The following is a 17,416-nucleotide window of genomic DNA, read 5'->3' on the forward strand; positions in this document are numbered from 1 at the left end:
CCTTCACAATGATTAGTTAGAAACAATAAACTAAAATAACGGCACATTGATCTGGTTGGACAATCTCTGGGGCAGATTCACTCAATTTCTGGTCGTGCATTTATGGAAAGAATGAAGAAATGGAAAACGATCAATTCAATCTCCATTAAAAAAGGCAATCTCGTAACACCAAGGCACACAGTTGCAACTTGTACTCTACTCTGTAACTTAGGAAAGACACATTAGAAAGATATTTGTACATATTAAACACATTCATTTTAAACCTCTTCAATGGTCTATTGCCTCCGTTCTTTGCTTTTTTCAAGTTTATTTTTCCTCTCAATGTTCCACCCTACACAAGGTTTGACGGTCACAATGAGTAATACTGACTTGGTTTTTCGTTGGAAAAGACTTACTGCATACACATAATCCACTTGAGAGTAAGAGCAATAGAAAAGCAAAAGGTGGTACAAATAAGTGCTTCAACACAGATACTCAACCTTTCTTTCATTTGTCTGTGAATGAACAAAGTTGCCAAACATTTACTGAAAAAAGTACAGTTGGACTCGTACCAGCAGTTCTGGGCATCTTACCTTGGGAGAGGTAACATTAGCCTTCAAGAGAATGCACTGTGCATTTGCCAGAAATACCTGGACTGCAAGAATTTAGAGTTAATGAACGTGGCTACGGTTTTACTCCCCGGTAAGGTCAAGAAGTGATTTGACTGTAATCTTACAGATAGTATAAATAGGACTCCCTGCTTATAGAATCGACATCAGGTGGTTGCCTAAAAAATTAAAGCCAGGGCTCTCAAGGACAAAGTTAGAACACACTGCTACATGCAGAGCTTGCCAAATTTGTAATTATTTTTTTCAACCAACAGCAATTGATGCTAATCCAATTGTGACATTTTTAAAGTTAATATAGTTAACAAAATTCTATTAAAAGAATATGAAAAAAATTAAGATACTGCTAGGTCACAAATGCCTCATGATCTTTCTGAAGAGCAAAACGGTGTGAAAGGTCTAAATAACCTGCTCCTGTTTCAATGTCATCTGGAAAAATGTTATTGCAACATAAACTAAATAAACCAACACTGCCAAAACTGTCCAAGGTTTAACTTAAATTAAACAACCATAAACCTGCACCAGTGGCAACCATCAGGAATCTTGGAAACTCCCAATAAATTGTATTTCTTCCTCCTCCCTCTACAGAAATTGTTCTCTCAAAATAACCCAGTGAAAGATAAGGAAGTAAAGTTACTACCACATCATAACTGGAAGTATGCTAAGTCACAAGAACAAACAAAATTACCATCAAAAAAGCAGTAATTTATACATATTTGAAAATGAATTATACAGATTTCAATTGAAAATAACTCTTAAAACCCAGCCAACTAAGACTTCGTTGAGGCAACAAATACGGACTGCTGTCCAGCAACAGGTGGCTTTGTCAGATCAAAGACAGAAGGACCACACTAAGTGCTGGGGTTTGGCCAAAAAATGTGCGGGGGGAGGAGGAAAAGAGGAAAAATTCACGATTAATTCCTCATGTATTGCTGAAAACAGATATGCACATGTCAAGTAAGCCATGATCAACTCTCCACAGGATTGAGTAGCTTGCTGACATGCAATTTTAACTAACCCACAATGAATAATGTTTTGGATATGAGGAAATTGGTGGCTCAGATCCTATTTCCAAGAGAAGTTGAAAGGGGAGTCAAAATGTCCTTCAGTGCGATAAGAAACAAGCAAGCAGATAAATCAATATATTCCTCTGTTGTACCAGCCTCACAAGGTTCACACAGTCAACATACAGGGTATATCGACTGAAGTCTAAAGATGAACATGGATTTACCAAATATACAAAAAGGAGACCACTGCTTCTCATCTCTAACTTCAACTCAGTGCTAAGCTTCTCGCCATTTCATTCAGGGATGCTCATCTCTCATCCATAACCTGCCTTCATATTGTTTTTCCGTTATAATTTCCCTCCACTGCATCAATACTGTGTTTGAGAACGTCAATCTCCAAAGTAACTGTCATAGATTTCCTTTCCATCACCCGTCAACTCCATCCTGCTCCCTGCCTCTCTACAAAGTTATGAGACTCCGATCGCTTGTCAGTCTTTCTCTTCAAAGTGTCCCCCACTCTAGAGGACTCGCGTCGAGTTTTCTTCCGCTGTTCATCCCTTGAGTTCTGCTCGTTCCTCCAACTCCACCTCCCTCTCACACCCATTCCCCAGACGTGGATAAGTCTGGCCCTCTCTCCCGCCCGGGCCGTATATTCTGGGACTGTGTCTATCCGTCTCTCGATCACTTTACTAACTCAGTCTTTCATCGTGCACCAGACAGGCCACAGCTCCGAGGAGAATCACTTAAACTTTAAAACTGCCAGCACAGACCTGCGTGTCCGTCGCCATTTCCCACTACACGCCGGAAGAGAAAGAGCAATAACTTCCGGGTTGCGTATGAGTCGGCCCGGGAGCAGGAGGAGGGACAGTTGCTGGGACCAGTGGTTGCCCGGCAACGGCCCAGGTCTTCTCCATCAGCATCGGGCTGCGGGTGCAAACTACAAAAACGTAAGTTTGTCAGTTAAGGACAAATCCAACTGACAGTTTAAAATATTTTTATTCTTGGCTCAAAGGTTCATTAATTCTTATCTCATAGAGTCACACAGCAGGAAACCAGGCCCTTCAGCCTCATGTCCTTAACTTACTGAGCCAGTTCCATTTACCTGCATTTGGCCCATATTCCTCTGAACCTTTCCTATCCATAAACCTGTCCTACCTGTCTTTTAACAGTAATTATATCTGCCTCTACCATTTTTTCTGACGGGTCGTATCACTTAACCATCATCCTCTCTGAGAAAATGCTTCCTCCTCAGGTCCCCTATACAGCGGTCCCCAACCACCGGGCCAGAAAGCATGTGCTACCGGGCCACGAGGAAACGATATGAGTTAGCTGCACCTTTCCTCATTCCCTGTCACGCACTGTTGAACTTGAACATAGGATTGCTAACTGTCCCATATTTGCTGGGACATCCCGTATATTAGGTTAAATTGGTTTGTCCCATACGGGACCGCCCTTGTCCCGTATTTCCCCCGCTAAGGTAGAGCCTTCCTATGAAACTTTTCGTGCCGAAATGGCGTAAAGCGAAGCAGCAATTACCATTAATTTATATGGGAAAAAATTTTGAACGTGCCCAGACCCAAAAAGCAACCTACCAAATCATACCAAATAACACATAAAACCTAAAATAACACTAACATATAGTAAAAGCAGAAAAGCAGGATAAATACACAGCCTATATAAAGTAGAAATAATGTATGTACAGTATAGTCGGGAAGATTAAGCCAAAACCGATTTGTGGAAAAAAAATTGGCACGTACGCGCATGCGCGCGTCACGCATACGTACACAGGTGCCCGCGCAAGGCTTCATGGTCATGGTAGTCTTTCTCAGGGTAAAATCAAGTGACCCATATTTGACTGCTACTTTTGTCCTTTATTTGGGAGTGAGAAAGTTGGCAATCCTAACTGTAAAAGACATGTTGAGGTGAGCTTAACCCTAGATGAACACCACCTCCCCGCTCCCCCCCCCCCCCGGTCGGCCATTTAATAATTGTCAATATTAAACTGGTCTGCGGTGCAAAAACCAAGTGGGTTGATGTAAGAAACTGCAAGGGAAAAATGACCCTGATGGCAGTTCTATCCAGGCCACCCAACAGTAGCTGGGATGTGGACCACAGATTACAATGGGAAATAGAAAAGGCATGTCACAAGGGCAATGTTATGATATTCATGGGAAAATCAGGTTGGTAATGGATCTTAAGAGAGTGGTTTTGTTGAATGCCTAAGAGATGGCTTTTTAGAGCAGTTTGTCATTGAGGCTACTAGGGGATCAGCTATACTGGATTGGGGGTTATGTAATGAACCAGAGACGATTAGTGAGCTTAAGATAAAAGAACCCTTGGAGGCAGTGCTCACATTATGACTGAGTTCAACTTGAAATTTGATAGGGAAAAAGTAAAGTCTGATGTAGCAATATTTCAGTGGAGTGAAGGAGGTTACAGTGGTATGAGAGAGGAGTTGGTCAAACTAAATTGGAAGGAGATGGTGGCAGGGATGACAGCAAGCAGCAATGGAATGAGATTCTGGGAAAAATGATGAAGGTGCAGGAAAGATGTATTCCAAAAATGAAGAAATACTAAAATGGTAAAATAGTACAACTGTGGTTGACAAGGGAAGTCAAAGCTAATGTAAAAGCAAAAGAGAGGGCACTCAACAAAGCAAAAAAATAGCGGGAAGTTAAAGGATTGGGAAGCTTTTAAAAACCTACAGAGAGCAACTGAAAGAATCATTAGGAGGGAAAAGATGAAATATGAAAGCAAGCTAACAAACGATATCGAGGTGGATAGTTAAAGCTTTTTCAAGTATCTAAAAAAAATAGAGAAATGAGAGTGGACATAGGACTGCTCGAAAATGAGGCTGGAGAAATAATAACAGGAGACAAAGAGAAATAAGTATTTTGCATCAGTCTTCACTGTGGAAGACACTAGCAGTGTGCCAGATGTTGAAGGGTGTGAGGGAGGAGACATTAATGCAGTTACTATTAAAATGGAGAAGGTGCTCAAAAAGCTAAAAGACATAAGGGTACTTAAGTCACCCAGACCCGATGAACTGCACCTAGGGTTCTGAAAGAGAGAGCAGCAGAGATTGTGGAGGCTTTAGTAATGATCTTTTAAAAGTCATTAGACTCTGGCATGGTGCCAGAGAACTGGAAAATTGCAAATGTCACTCCACTCTTTTAAAAATGAGGAAGGCAGCAGAAAGGAAATTATAAACCAGTTAGCCTGATCTCAGTGGTTGGAAAGATGTTGGAGTCAATTGTTAAGGATGAGATTTTGGAGTACTTGGTGACACAGGACAAGATAGGACAATGTCAGGATTGTTTCCTTAAGGAAAATGTTGGCTGGTGAACCTGTTGGAATTCTTTGAGGAGATTACAAGTAGGATAGAGAAAGGGGATGCAGTAGATGTTGTATATTTGGACTTTCAGAGGGCCTTTGACTTTCATAAGGTGCCACACATTGCTTACCAAGTTTAGAGCCCATGGTATTACAGGAAAGTTACTAGCATGGTCAGAGCACTGGCTGATTGGTAGGAGATTGTGAGTGGAAATAAAAGGATCTGGTGGGCTGCCAGTGACTAGTGGTGTTCTGCAGGGTTTGGTGTTGGGACTGCTTTTTATGCTGTATATCAATGTTTTAGATGATAGTCTAGAAGGCTTTGTTGCCAAGTGTTGCAGATGATACAAAGATTGGTGGAGGGGCAGGTAATGTTGAGGAAACAGGTAGGATGCAGAAGGACTTAGACAGATTAGGAGAATGGGCTAGAAAGTGGCAAATGAAATACAATGTTGGATAATCCATGGTCATGTACTTTGGTCATAGAAATAAATATGACCACTTTTTTCTAAACTGAAAGAAAATCCAAAAATCTGAAATGCAAAGGGACTTGGGAGTCCTTGTGCACAACACCCTAAAGTTTAACTTGTAGGTTGAGTCAGTGGTGAGGAAGGCAAATGCCATGTTAGCATTCATTTAAGAGGTCTAGAATACAAGAGCCGGGATATAATGCTGAGACTTTATAAGGCACTGGTGAGACTTCACCTTGAATATTGTGAACAGTTTTGGGCTCCTCATCTAAGAAAAGATATGCTGTCATTGGAGAAGGTTCAGATGAGATTCACAAGGATAATTCTGGGAATGAAAGGATTATCATATGAGGAATGTTTGATGGCTCTGGGTCTGTACTCGCTGGAATTTAGAAGGATGAGGGGGGATTCTCATTGAAACCTTTCAAATGTTGAAAGGCCTACATATGGTAGATGTGGAAAGGATTTTTCCCATGATGGGGAGTCTAGGACAAGAGGACACAGCCTCAGGATAGAGGGGTGTCCATTAAACACAGATGCGGAGAAATTTCTTTAGCCAGACTGTGGTGAATTTGTGGAATTTATAACCACAGGCAGCTGTGGAGGCTAGGTTGTTGGGTGTAGTTAAGGCAGAGATTGGGAGGTTCTTGATTGGACACGGCATCTAAGGTTACAGGATGAAGGCTGGAGAGTGGTGCTGAGGAGGGAAAAAAGGAACAGCCATGATTGGAACAGACTCGATGGGCCAAATGGCTTATTTCTGCTTCTATATCTTATGGTCTTATGGACTGAGATACAGGAGAAAGCTTTTATTTCATGTGCATTCCAGATAGATCATGGCGTCAAGGTGATAAGAAAAACAGAATGCAGAATATGGTAAATAGGAGAGATTCTGCAAAAGCTGGAAATCCAAAGCAACACACATAAAATGCTAGAGGACTCAGCAGGTTAAGCAGCATGGAAATAAATAAACAGTCAACATTTCAGGCCAAGATCCTTCGTCAGAATATGGATTTGCAGGTACAGAGAAAATGCAGTTGCTTCACATCCCCATCTTTAATCCAAAATGAATGAGTCCTGAAAAAGAGAATTTGAACAATAACATGGGTTCTGGTTCTCTTCCCATCTGTAGAATGATTCCAATTCCTTCTGTTTCTAACTGTCATTGGCTGTTGTGTAAATTCTGGAAACTCTTCCATCTCTCTGTGCCTCCATATTTCAGATGACCTTTGGTGGAGCGCAGAACTTTATTTACCCTGAGCTGTCAAATATAGTTTGATGGTGCTCCTGTGCATTGCCTTTGAATGCCATCATTTTTACTTAAATGGTAGCAATGGATGGCCGTGGTGGAGTAATTAGTGCTGTTGTCTCATCTGGAGGGACCTGACTTTCCACCTAGCCTGAGATAGGTGAAGTGACAAAGTGCTAAATTACTTTCATTGCCTTGTGTCACTTCCACCTACCCCAGGCCTTTGTCACTTCCATCTATCTCCTCGCAATTTCTGGTGTCATTTCCACACTCTCCCCTTCCCTATTTGCTTACCAACACGTCCTCCTTCTCCTCCCGCCCTACCCCTACTCACCTATATGCTCCTATCTTTACTCCAGCCTTTCTCTCCATCTTTTTACACTGGCAACACACATATAAATTGCTGGTGAACGCAGCAGGCCAGGCAGCATCTATAGGAAGAGGTACAGTCGACGTTTCGGGCCAAGACCCTTTGTCAGGATGTGGTGGGGGCAGCCCGCAAGCGTCGCTCACATTCCAGTGCTAGCATTGCTTCCCCAGAATGCTTAGCAGAGCAACACAGAACACAACAAGCAAGAAAACAATAACAGCAAAACAATCCCTGTTCCTCCCTCATACCTACCCACCCGCATTCAAGGTCCTTCAAACTCAGGACAGACTTTCAGCCTCCAGCAGTCTTGGACTTGCAGGGATCCAGAGACTCAGGGCTCCAACCATCAAGCCTTGACTTCCAGACTTCCAATTGATCTTCAGGCTTCAATCTTCAATATCAACCCCAGGACTCACTGATCACTGAACACTAGGTCTTGAACTCTGGATTCAAAAGTTCAAAGTTCAAAGTACTTCATTAACAGATAACGGATTACATCATTATCCAGGAAACCATTTGGGCAAATAATCAAATTAAAATTAAAGACCAGGGATAAGATAGCTCTTGAAATAGGTAATCAGCAGACAAGATCAAAGAGTAAAAGCGCATCAAGTATGCTAGAGATAATGGAAAAGTAAATGACTAAAAGAGAACCTGCAGCAGATAGGACACAGTAAGAGAGAAGACCTGAATAGGAGGGTGTTCCTCTAAGGTTTAGAGGACCAGACTGTGTGTATCATCTCTGTTAAAGTTAAAATGTCAAAATCGAGTTTATTGTCATATGCATAAGTGCAAGGAAAACTTATTTGTAGCAGCATTACAGGGACCGAGCATCAGATAAGCAGTATTCACAAGTGCATAAATTGTTAAAAATTTTTACAAGAAAGAACACAGTTAGAACAAAATAAACCAAGTCCATTTTAGTACAAAGTGATCAAGGCAGTCTTAGTGTTGCTATTCCTAGGTAGTGACTCAGATTGTGCTGTTTGGTTTAAGAAATGAATGGTTGGAGGGAAGTAGCTGTTGTTGAACCTGATGCCAACATCAGTTCCTGGGTGTCAACATTTCTACAGATGTATCATGGAGAGCAGTCTAACTGGCTGCACCACCATCTGGTGCAGAAGAGACACTGTATCGTGGAGAGCAGTCTAACTGGCTGCACCACCATCTGGTGCAGAAGAGACACTGTATCGTGGAGAGCAGTCTAACTGGCTGCACCACCATCTGGTGCAGAAGAGACACTGTATCGTGGAGAGCAGTCTAACTGGCTGCACCACCATCTGGTGCAGAAGAGACAATGTATCATGGAGAGCAGTCTAACTGGCTGCACCACCATCTGGTGCAGAAGAGACAATGTATCATGGAGAGCAGTCTAACTGGCTGCACCACCATCTGGTGCAGAAGAGACAATGTATCATGGAGAGCAGTCTAACTGGCTGCACCACCATCTGGTGCAGAAGAGACAATGTATCATGGAGAGCAGTCTAACTGGCTGCACCACCATCTGGTGCAGAAGAGACAATGTATCATGGAGAGCAGTCTAACTGGCTGCACCACCATCTGGTGCAGAAGAGACAATGTATCATGGAGAGCAGTCTAACTGGCTGCACCACCATCTGGTACAGAAGAGACACCGCACAGGATTGGAAAAAGCTGCAAAAAGTTGCCAACTCAGCCAGCTCTATCATGGGCACTTGCCTCCCAAGCATCCAAGACACCTTCAAAAGGTAATGCCTTTAAAATACTGTATCCATTATTAAGAGCCACCATGACTCAGGGCTTGCTCTCATTGCTACCATCAAGGGGGAGGTACAGGAGCCTGAAGACACACACTCACTGTTTCAGGAACAGCTTCTTCCCCTCCGCGATCAGATTTCTGAATGGGCAATGAACCAATGAACACTTCCTCAGTATTTTTCCCTCTCTTTTTGCACTATCTATTTAATTTATTTTTTAGTATATAATTCCTACTGTAATTTATAGTCTTATTGCATGTATTGCAATGTACTGCTGCTGCAAAACAACAAATTTCATGACATATGCCAGTGATATTAAACCTGATTCTGATTGTGTGGTGTAAGTGTTGTTTTTTTGGATGGATGCAGCACAGTTAACAAATTTACCTCACCTATAGTGGTTTGATATAGTCACGAACAAATGTTTTGAGGTGGATTAAATTTAAAAATGAGTTATCAAATCTTACAATACAGACCTGACCTCTGTGATTGTACATTTGCAGATCTCCAAGGTTTCCTGATGGGAGAACACTTCCCCTTGAAACTGCCAGCTAGAAGTCAGCACGATTTATCTATTAAAGTGCACTAGGATATCCTGAGGTGGTTTGCAAATGCAAGACTTATCTTTTGTGTTCAGTACTCACAGTGCAGTTTCCTGGGTAGATCAAATACAGGTGATGTGTTTACATAAGACCATAAGACATAGGAGCAGAATTAGGCCATTTTGCCCATGGAGTCTGTTCCGTCATTCAATCATATGTGATCCTTTTTTCCCCTCCTCAGCCCCACTCCCCATACTTCTCCCCGGAATCTTTGATGCCATGGCTAATCAAGAACATATCAATCTCTGCCTTAAATACACCCAACAATCTGGCTTCCACAGCTAACTGTGGCAACAAATTCTGCAAATTCATCAGACTCTGGCTAAATAAATGTCTCCGCCATCTGTTTTAAATGGACGCCCCTCTATCCTGAGGCTGTGCCCTCTTGTCCTAGACATCACCACCATGGAAACATCCTTTCCATATTTACTCTGTCTAGGCCTTTCAACATTTGAAAGGTTTCGTTGAGATTTCCCCCTCATCCTAAATTCCAGCGAGTGCAGACCCAGAGCCATTAAACATTCCTCATATGATAACCCTTTAATTCCTGGAATCATCCTTGTGAACCTCATCTGAACTCTCCCCAATGTCAGCACATCTTTTCTTAGATGAGGAGTCCAAAACTGTTCACAGTACTTAAGATGAGGCCTCACCAGTGACTTATAAAGCCTCAGCATCACATTCTTGCTCTTATAATATAGACCTCTTGAAATGAATGATTAAATTGCATTTGCCTTCCTTACCACCTACTCAGCTTGTAAGAATCTTTAGGGTATTCTCCACTAGGACCCAAGTCCCTTTGCATCTCAGATTTTTGGATTTTCCCCATTTAGAAAATAGTGTGCGCATTTATTTCTACCATCAAAGTACATGACTATGTGTTTTCCAACATTGTATTTCATTTGCCACTTTCTTGCCCATTCTCCTAATCTGTATAAATCCTTCTGCAGCCTACCTGTTTCCTCAACACTACCTGCCCCTACACCAATCTTTATATCATTGCAAACTTGGCAACAAAACCATTTATTCCATCATCTAAATCATTGATATACAGCATAAAAAGAAGTGGTCCCAAAACTGACCCCTGTGGAACACCACTAATCACTGGCAGCCAACCAAAAAAGGATCCTTTTATTCCCATTTTCAGTCTCCTACCGATCAGCCAGTGCTGTAACCATGCCAGTAACTTTCCTGTAATACCATGGGCTCTAAACTTAGTAAGCAGCCTCACGTGTGGCACTTTATGAAAGTCAAAGGCCTTCTGAAAGTCCAAATATACAACATCCACTGCATCCCCTTTATCTATCCTACTTGTAATCTTCTCAAAGAATTCCAACGGGTTAATCAGGCAAGATTTTCCCTTAAGGAAACCATGCTGACTCTGCCCTATCTTGTCATGTGTCACCAAGTACTCCAAAACCTCATCCTTCACAATTAACTCCAACATCTTCCCAACCACTGAGGTCAGGCTAACTGGTCTATAATTTCCTTTCTGCTGCCATCTTCTTTTCTTAAAGGGTGGAGTGACTTTTGCAATTTTCCAGTCCTCCAGAACCATGCCAGGGCCCAATGATTTTTGAAAGATCATTACTAATGCCTCCACAATCTCTGCTGCTACTTCTTTCTGATCCCTAGGGTGCAGTTCACTTGGTCTGGGTGACTTATGTACCCTAGGTCTTTTAGCTTTTTGAGTACCTTCTCCGTTGTAATAGTAACTGCATTCATTTCTCCTCCCTCACACCCTTCAACATCTGGAACACTGCTAGTGTCTTCCACTGTGAAGACTAATGCAAAATACATGTTCGTCTGCTATCTCCTTTTCCCCTGTTATTATTTCTCTGGCCTCATTTTCTAGTGGTCCTATATCTACTCACATCTCTTTTATTTTTTACATACTTGAAAAAGCTTTTTCTATCCTCTCTGATATTGTTTGCTAGCTTGCTTTCATATTTCATCGTTTTCCTCCTAATGGTTCTTTTAGTTGCTCTCTGTAGGTTTTTGAAATCTTACCAATTCTCTAACTTTTTGCTAATTTTTGCTTTGTTGTATGCCCTCTCTTTTGCTTTTACATTAGCTTTGACTTCCCTTATCAGCCACAGTTGTACTATTTTGTCATTTGAGTATTTCTTCATTATTGGAATACATCTATCATAGAATCTCCTTATAATTTACTTTGGCTGACACCTCTCTCATACCACTGTAATACACCTTACTCCACTGAGATACTGCTGCATCAGATTTTACTTTCTCCCTATCAAATTTCAAGTTGAACTCAATCATATTGTGATCACTGCCTCCTAAAGGGTTTTTTTTAATCTTAAGCTCCCTAATTGCTTCTGGCTCATTATGTAACACACAATCTAGTACAGCTGTCCCCTCATAGGTTCAACAGCAAACTGCTTTAGAAAGCCTCTGCATAGTTATTCAACAAACTCACTCTCTTGAAATCCATTACCACCCTGATTTTCCCAATCGACCCGCATGTTAAAATCTCCCATGACTATCATAGCATTGCCCTCCTGACATGCCTTTTCTATTTTCTGTTGTAATCTGTGGTCCACATCCCAGCTACTGTTGGGAGGGCTGTATATAATTGCATTATTGCGAAGTCTTCACTTCTTCATGTGACATCTATCACTTTTCTTACCTCCTTTTCGAGACCAAACTCCTTTTGACCTATGCAACTCTGATAACGCTCAACATAAGGATTGGGTGCAGTCCTGAAGAAGGGTCTTGGTCCAAAGCGTCAACTGATTATTCATTTCCATAGATGCCGCCTGATCTGCTTGGATCTTCTAGCATATTTGTGTGTGTTGCTTTGGATTTCCAGCATCTGCAGAATTAGGAGCCACATCTCATCTTTCACCTTGGCAGTTTTGAGAAATAATTTGAGAAACTTAAAATATTACAGAATTCCTTTCCATTTACAGAAGAATCTAGGCTGATGTGGAGTATACCTTAATGTTTTTGGGGTCTACTGTGGGCAGGTCAAAGAAGCAGGTTGTTGCTTTTGATGTGAACTTAACTGGGCTCTAGTGGAGTTGAGGTGGACTCCTGTTCCCAGAGATCAGAATTTGCTTCTCTGGATTCCAACATTTCTTCTTTTCATTTCTAATTTACAATGGTTTTTCCAGGGGTGGCAAGGTAGCATTCAGTGGTGCTAGGAAGTTTGTGAACTCTGTAAAATTTTCTCCATTTCTGCATAAATATGTCCTAAAATGTGTGATCAGCTGTTCACGCAAGTTCTAAAACTAGATAAACAGAACCCAATTAAATAAGTAGCACAAAAATATTATATTTGTTCATATTTATTGAGAAAAGTGAACCAAATATTATATTTGTATATTTATTGAGAAAAGTGAACCAATATTACATGTATTTGTTGGAAAAAGTATGTGAACCTCTGGGATAATGCCTTCTACAAAAGCTATTTGTAGTCAGGTGTTCCAATCAATGAGATGAGATTGGAGGTGTGGGTTGTAGAGGTGCCCTGCCCTCTAAAAAAGACACACAAAGTCAGGTTACTGATGGAGCCTGCTCTTCTCAAGAAAGATCTGTTTATGTGCACCATGTCTCCATCAAAACAACTTTCAGGGGACCTTAGAAGAAGAATTGTAGAGATGCATGAAGCTGGAAAACACTACAAAAACATTTCTAAAGACCTGAGTGTTCATCAGTCCTCAGTAAGAGAAAGTGTCTACAAATGTAGGAAATTCAGTACTGTTGCTACATTATCCTAGGAGTGGGCATTCCTGCAAAGATCACAACAAGAGCACAACGTGCAACGCGAAGGAGGTGAAAAAGAACCAAAGGGTAACAGCAAAATACCTGCAGAAATCTCTAGATAAAGTCTCTGTTCATGTGTCCACTATAAGAAAAACACTGAACAAGATTGGTGTTCATGGAAATACACCACAGAGGAAACCACTGCTCTCCAAAAAAAAAACATTGCTGCACATTTCAAGTTTGTAAAAGACCTCCTGGTTGTTCTATAATACTTCTGGGTTGATGTTCTGTGGACAAATGAGACTAAAGTTGTACTTTTTAGCAGAAATGCACATTGCTATGTTTGGTGGGAAAAGGGCACTGCATACTAGCACCAAAACCTTATCCCAACTGCAAAGCATGGTGGAAGGGGCATCATGGTTTGGGGCTGGTTTGCTGCCTCAGGGCCTGGACAGCTTGCAAACATTCAAAGTTGCATCAAGATGTTTTACAGGAAAATTTCAGGACAGCTGCCCTTCCCATGAAGCTTAATAGAAGTTGGATAATGCAACAAGACAATGATCGGAAAGACAAAAGTAAATCAAAAACAGAATGGTTTAAAAAGAAGAAAATTCATGTTTTGGAGTGGCCGAGTCAAAGTCCTAACCTTAACCCTATAGAAATGTTGTGGAAGGACCTGAAGCAAGCAGATCATGCAAGGAAGCCCACCAATATCCCAGAGATGAAGCAGTTTTGTAAGGAGGAATGGCCTAAAATTCCACCAAGCTAGTGTGCAGGACTGATCAACAGTTACCAGAAACATTTGAAGTTATTGCTGTGCGAGGGGGTCACAGCAGTTACTGAAAGTAAAGGTTCACATACTTTTTCCAACAAATACATGTAGATCATTTTTCTCAATAAAGAAGTGAACAAGTATGTGTTGTTTACCTAATTAGGTTCTCTTTATCTAGTTTTAGGACTGACATGAAGATCTGATCACATTTTAGGTCATATTTATGCAGTGATAGAGAAAATTCTACAGGGTTCACCAACTTTTTAACACTACTGTAACAGTTAGCATGCTTTACAGCATGAGCTGTAAGATCAGAGTTTGTTCTCCACTACTGTCTCTAGGGGTTTGTACATTCTTTCCATGACTCTGTGGGTTTCCTCTGGGTGCTCTAGTTTCCTCTCAGATTCTAAAAGATGTACAGTAAGGGTTAGTGAGTTGTGGGCATGCTATAATAGCACTGGAAGCATGGCAACACTGGCTGCCCAGTGCAATCCTCAGGGGTTTAACTTGATGAAAGTGACACATTTCACTGTATGTTTTGATGTACATTTGACAAATGAAGCTAATCTTTAAAAAGACATGCAGCGCAGAAAAGATAACAATGTTGCCTGGACTTGAGGGACTGCGTTATGGAACAAGGTTGAGCATGTTGGAACTTTTATTTCTCGGAGTACAGGGGGCGAAGAGATAACCTGATAGAGATGTACAAAATCATGAGAGGCGGAATAGAGTAACTGCAGAGTTTTCCCCAGGATTAGGGAATCAAGAACTAGAAGATATAGGTTTAGGCTGAGAGGAGAGAGATTTAGTAGGAACCTGAGGGGCAACTTTTTCACCCAGAGCATGTTCTGTAAGTGAATGAGCTGCCAGAGAAAGCAACTGGGGCAGGTACAAACATTTAATAGGCCCTTGCACAGGTGCAAGACATTTAATAGGCCCTTGCACAGGTGCAAGAATAGAAAAGGTTTAAAGAGATATGGGACCAGCTTAGATGTCAATCTGGTCAGCATGGACCAGTTGGGCAGAAAGGCCTGCTTCATGTTATATAGTATGTCTCTATGATCAGCCATGATGAAATGGTGGAGAGGTTTAAAGGGCCAAATGGCTTAATTCTGCTCCTATGTCTTATGGTCTTGACCTAAAACTTTGACAGTTCCTCTTCCTCTACAGATGCTCTCTGTTGCACTGAGTCCCTGAGTTTGGCAGATTATTCTTCTCTCCAGATTCTAGAATCCACAGTCTCTCTGTGTCTCTAGTAATGATGTTTCTCTTTGTGCTTCACCTCCACTGATCTTCCATATGAAACCATTCTGTCTATCCCTTTTCACGTGGGTGTATTTATCATAAATGCCTGCCCACTATATTTAATATTCACCACCAGATAGCAGTGCTAACGTAGTGTTGCACGATTACTAGCAGGTCCAATACTACCATCCAGTGGCCTTTTATTGAATTGTTTCAGAGTTACATATTGAACGTATTTTAGTTAAGAAGAAGGGGAAAGTTCAAAGCTCAAAATAAGTGTATAATCAAAGTACGTATATGTCACCTTATGCTACCTTGAGATTCACTTTCTTGCAGGAAAATAAAGAAATACAATAAAATTTATGAAACAAAGACTGACAAACAACTGTAGTGCAAAAGAAGACAAATCGTGCAAATAATAAATAAATAGACATAAATAAACAGACAGATAAGTAAATAAATCGATAAATAAATAAATAGATAGATAATACAGAGAACATGAGTTGTGGAGTCAGTTCCGAGTTGAGGTGAGTGTAAGATCACAGGTGAGTAAGATAACAAGCGAGGTAAAGTTAATAGAGTAAAGTTAAGAGTGAATTGGTGAGAAATTAGGTTAAGAGAAAGAGATGAGAGAGAAGTGGGTGAATTCTAAGCAAAGGCTGCTGGAATTTCCATTTCTTATGAATGATTAAGGATTTGTGGCTCAAAAACAAAGAGCAAGGCAAGAGTGAATCACCAAGGACAGACAGCATTACAATATGAACTGATGATTCTTTTAGAAACTACTCTGGACTACTAACCCAGCATGAAGAATGAAATTCTGCAAGTTCAAAGGAATTGGATTGTTTTGATTGGAGGGGATACCTCCAAAAATATGTGTTGGGGAAGTGGCTGCAATATGAGGTGCTTGTCGGTCACCCTGGCTGTGAAGGAAAAACTGTTGAGGATACCCTTTGGAAAATCACCCGAAGGAAGCTGTTGGACAGGAAGTTTAAATAATCACAAAAGAATGATAAGACCATATGATAGAGGAATAGAGGCCATTTGGCCCATCAAGTCAGCTCCATCATTTTATCATGGCTGATCCTATTTTGCTCTCAGCCCCAGTCTCCTGCTTACTCCCTGTATCCCTTCATGCTCTGACCAATCAAGAATCTATCAATCTCTGTCTTAAAAATACATAAAGACTTGACCTCCACAGCTGTCTGTGGCAAATAATTCCACAGATTCACCACTCTCTGGCAAAAGAAATTCCTCCTCGTCTCCGTTCTAAAAGGATGCTCCTCTATTCTGAGGCTGTGTCCTCTGGTCTTAGACTCTCCCACCATCCTTTCCACATCCACTCTATCAAGGGCTGCCACCATTCGATCGGTTTCAATGATGTCAGCACTCATTCTTCTGAATTCTAGTGAGTACAGGCCTAGAGCTATCAAATGCTCTTAACGTGACAAGCCATTCAAACCTGGAATCATTTTTGTAAAACTCATTTGAACCCACTCCAGTTTCAGCACATTCTTTAAAGAAAAGGGGCCCAAATCGGCTCACAATACTCCAAGAGGGGCCTCACTAGTGTTTTATAAGATCTCAAGATTATATCCTTGCTTTTAAATTCTACCTCTCTTGAAAATGAATGTACTTTGCATTTGCCTTCCTCACCACAGACTCAACCTGCAAATTAACCTTTAGGGAATCCTGCACAAGGACCTCCAAGTCTCTCTGCACCTGAGATTTTTGTATTTTCTCTCCATTTAGAAAATAGCTAACCCTTTCATTTTTTTATTAAAGTTCATGACCATACATTTCCGACACTGCATTCAATCTGCCATTTCTTTGCCCATTCTCTTAATCTATCTAAATCCTTATAGCCTCTCTACTTCCTCAAAACTACCTGCCCCCCTCCTATCTTCATATCATTTGCAAACTTTGAAACTAAGCCATCAATTACATCATCCAAATCTTTGACAGATAATGCAAAAAGAATCGGTCCCAACACATATCCCTGCAGAACAGCACTAGTCACTGGCAGCCAACCTGAAAAGGTACCCTTTATTCCCACTCTTTGCTTCCTGCCAATCACCCACTGCTTTATTCATGTTAAAATTTTTCCTGTAATGCCATGGGCTCGTAGCTTGTTAAGCAGCCTCACGTGTGGCACCTCATCAAAGACCTTCTGAAAATCCAAGTACACAACATCAACCATTTCTCCTTTGTCTATCCTTCTTGTTATTTCTTCAAAGAATTCCAACAGATTTGTCAAGCAAGATTTTCCCTTGGGGAAATCAATTTAACTACTTTATCATG

At 41.1% G+C, this 17,416-nt stretch overlaps 2 protein-coding genes across 3 annotated transcripts in view; one reads left to right on the top strand and one right to left on the bottom strand.

Annotated features, from left to right (window-relative positions):
• Window positions 1-2,401, bottom strand: part of gcn1 (GCN1 activator of EIF2AK4) — a 178,227-nt gene extending 175,826 nt beyond the window's left edge. For both annotated transcript variants that reach the window (XM_063040918.1, XM_063040917.1), the window contains exon 1: window positions 2,383-2,401. In XM_063040918.1, the coding sequence (XP_062896988.1) occupies window positions 2,383-2,400 (18 nt within the window). In that variant the 5' untranslated portion in view covers window position 2,401. The remainder of the gene's footprint in view (window positions 1-2,382) is intronic.
• A 53-nt stretch (window positions 2,402-2,454) lies between these two features.
• Window positions 2,455-17,416, top strand: part of LOC134359841 (phospholipase A2, minor isoenzyme-like) — a 101,285-nt gene continuing 86,323 nt past the window's right edge. The window contains exon 1 of the mRNA XM_063073570.1: window positions 2,455-2,559. The gene's annotated coding sequence lies outside the window, so the exon portion shown is untranslated. The remainder of the gene's footprint in view (window positions 2,560-17,416) is intronic.

The sequence above is a fragment of the Mobula hypostoma genome, chromosome 2 (assembly GCF_963921235.1).
Source record: "Mobula hypostoma chromosome 2, sMobHyp1.1, whole genome shotgun sequence".
NCBI classification, from domain to species: domain Eukaryota; kingdom Metazoa; phylum Chordata; class Chondrichthyes; order Myliobatiformes; family Myliobatidae; genus Mobula; species Mobula hypostoma.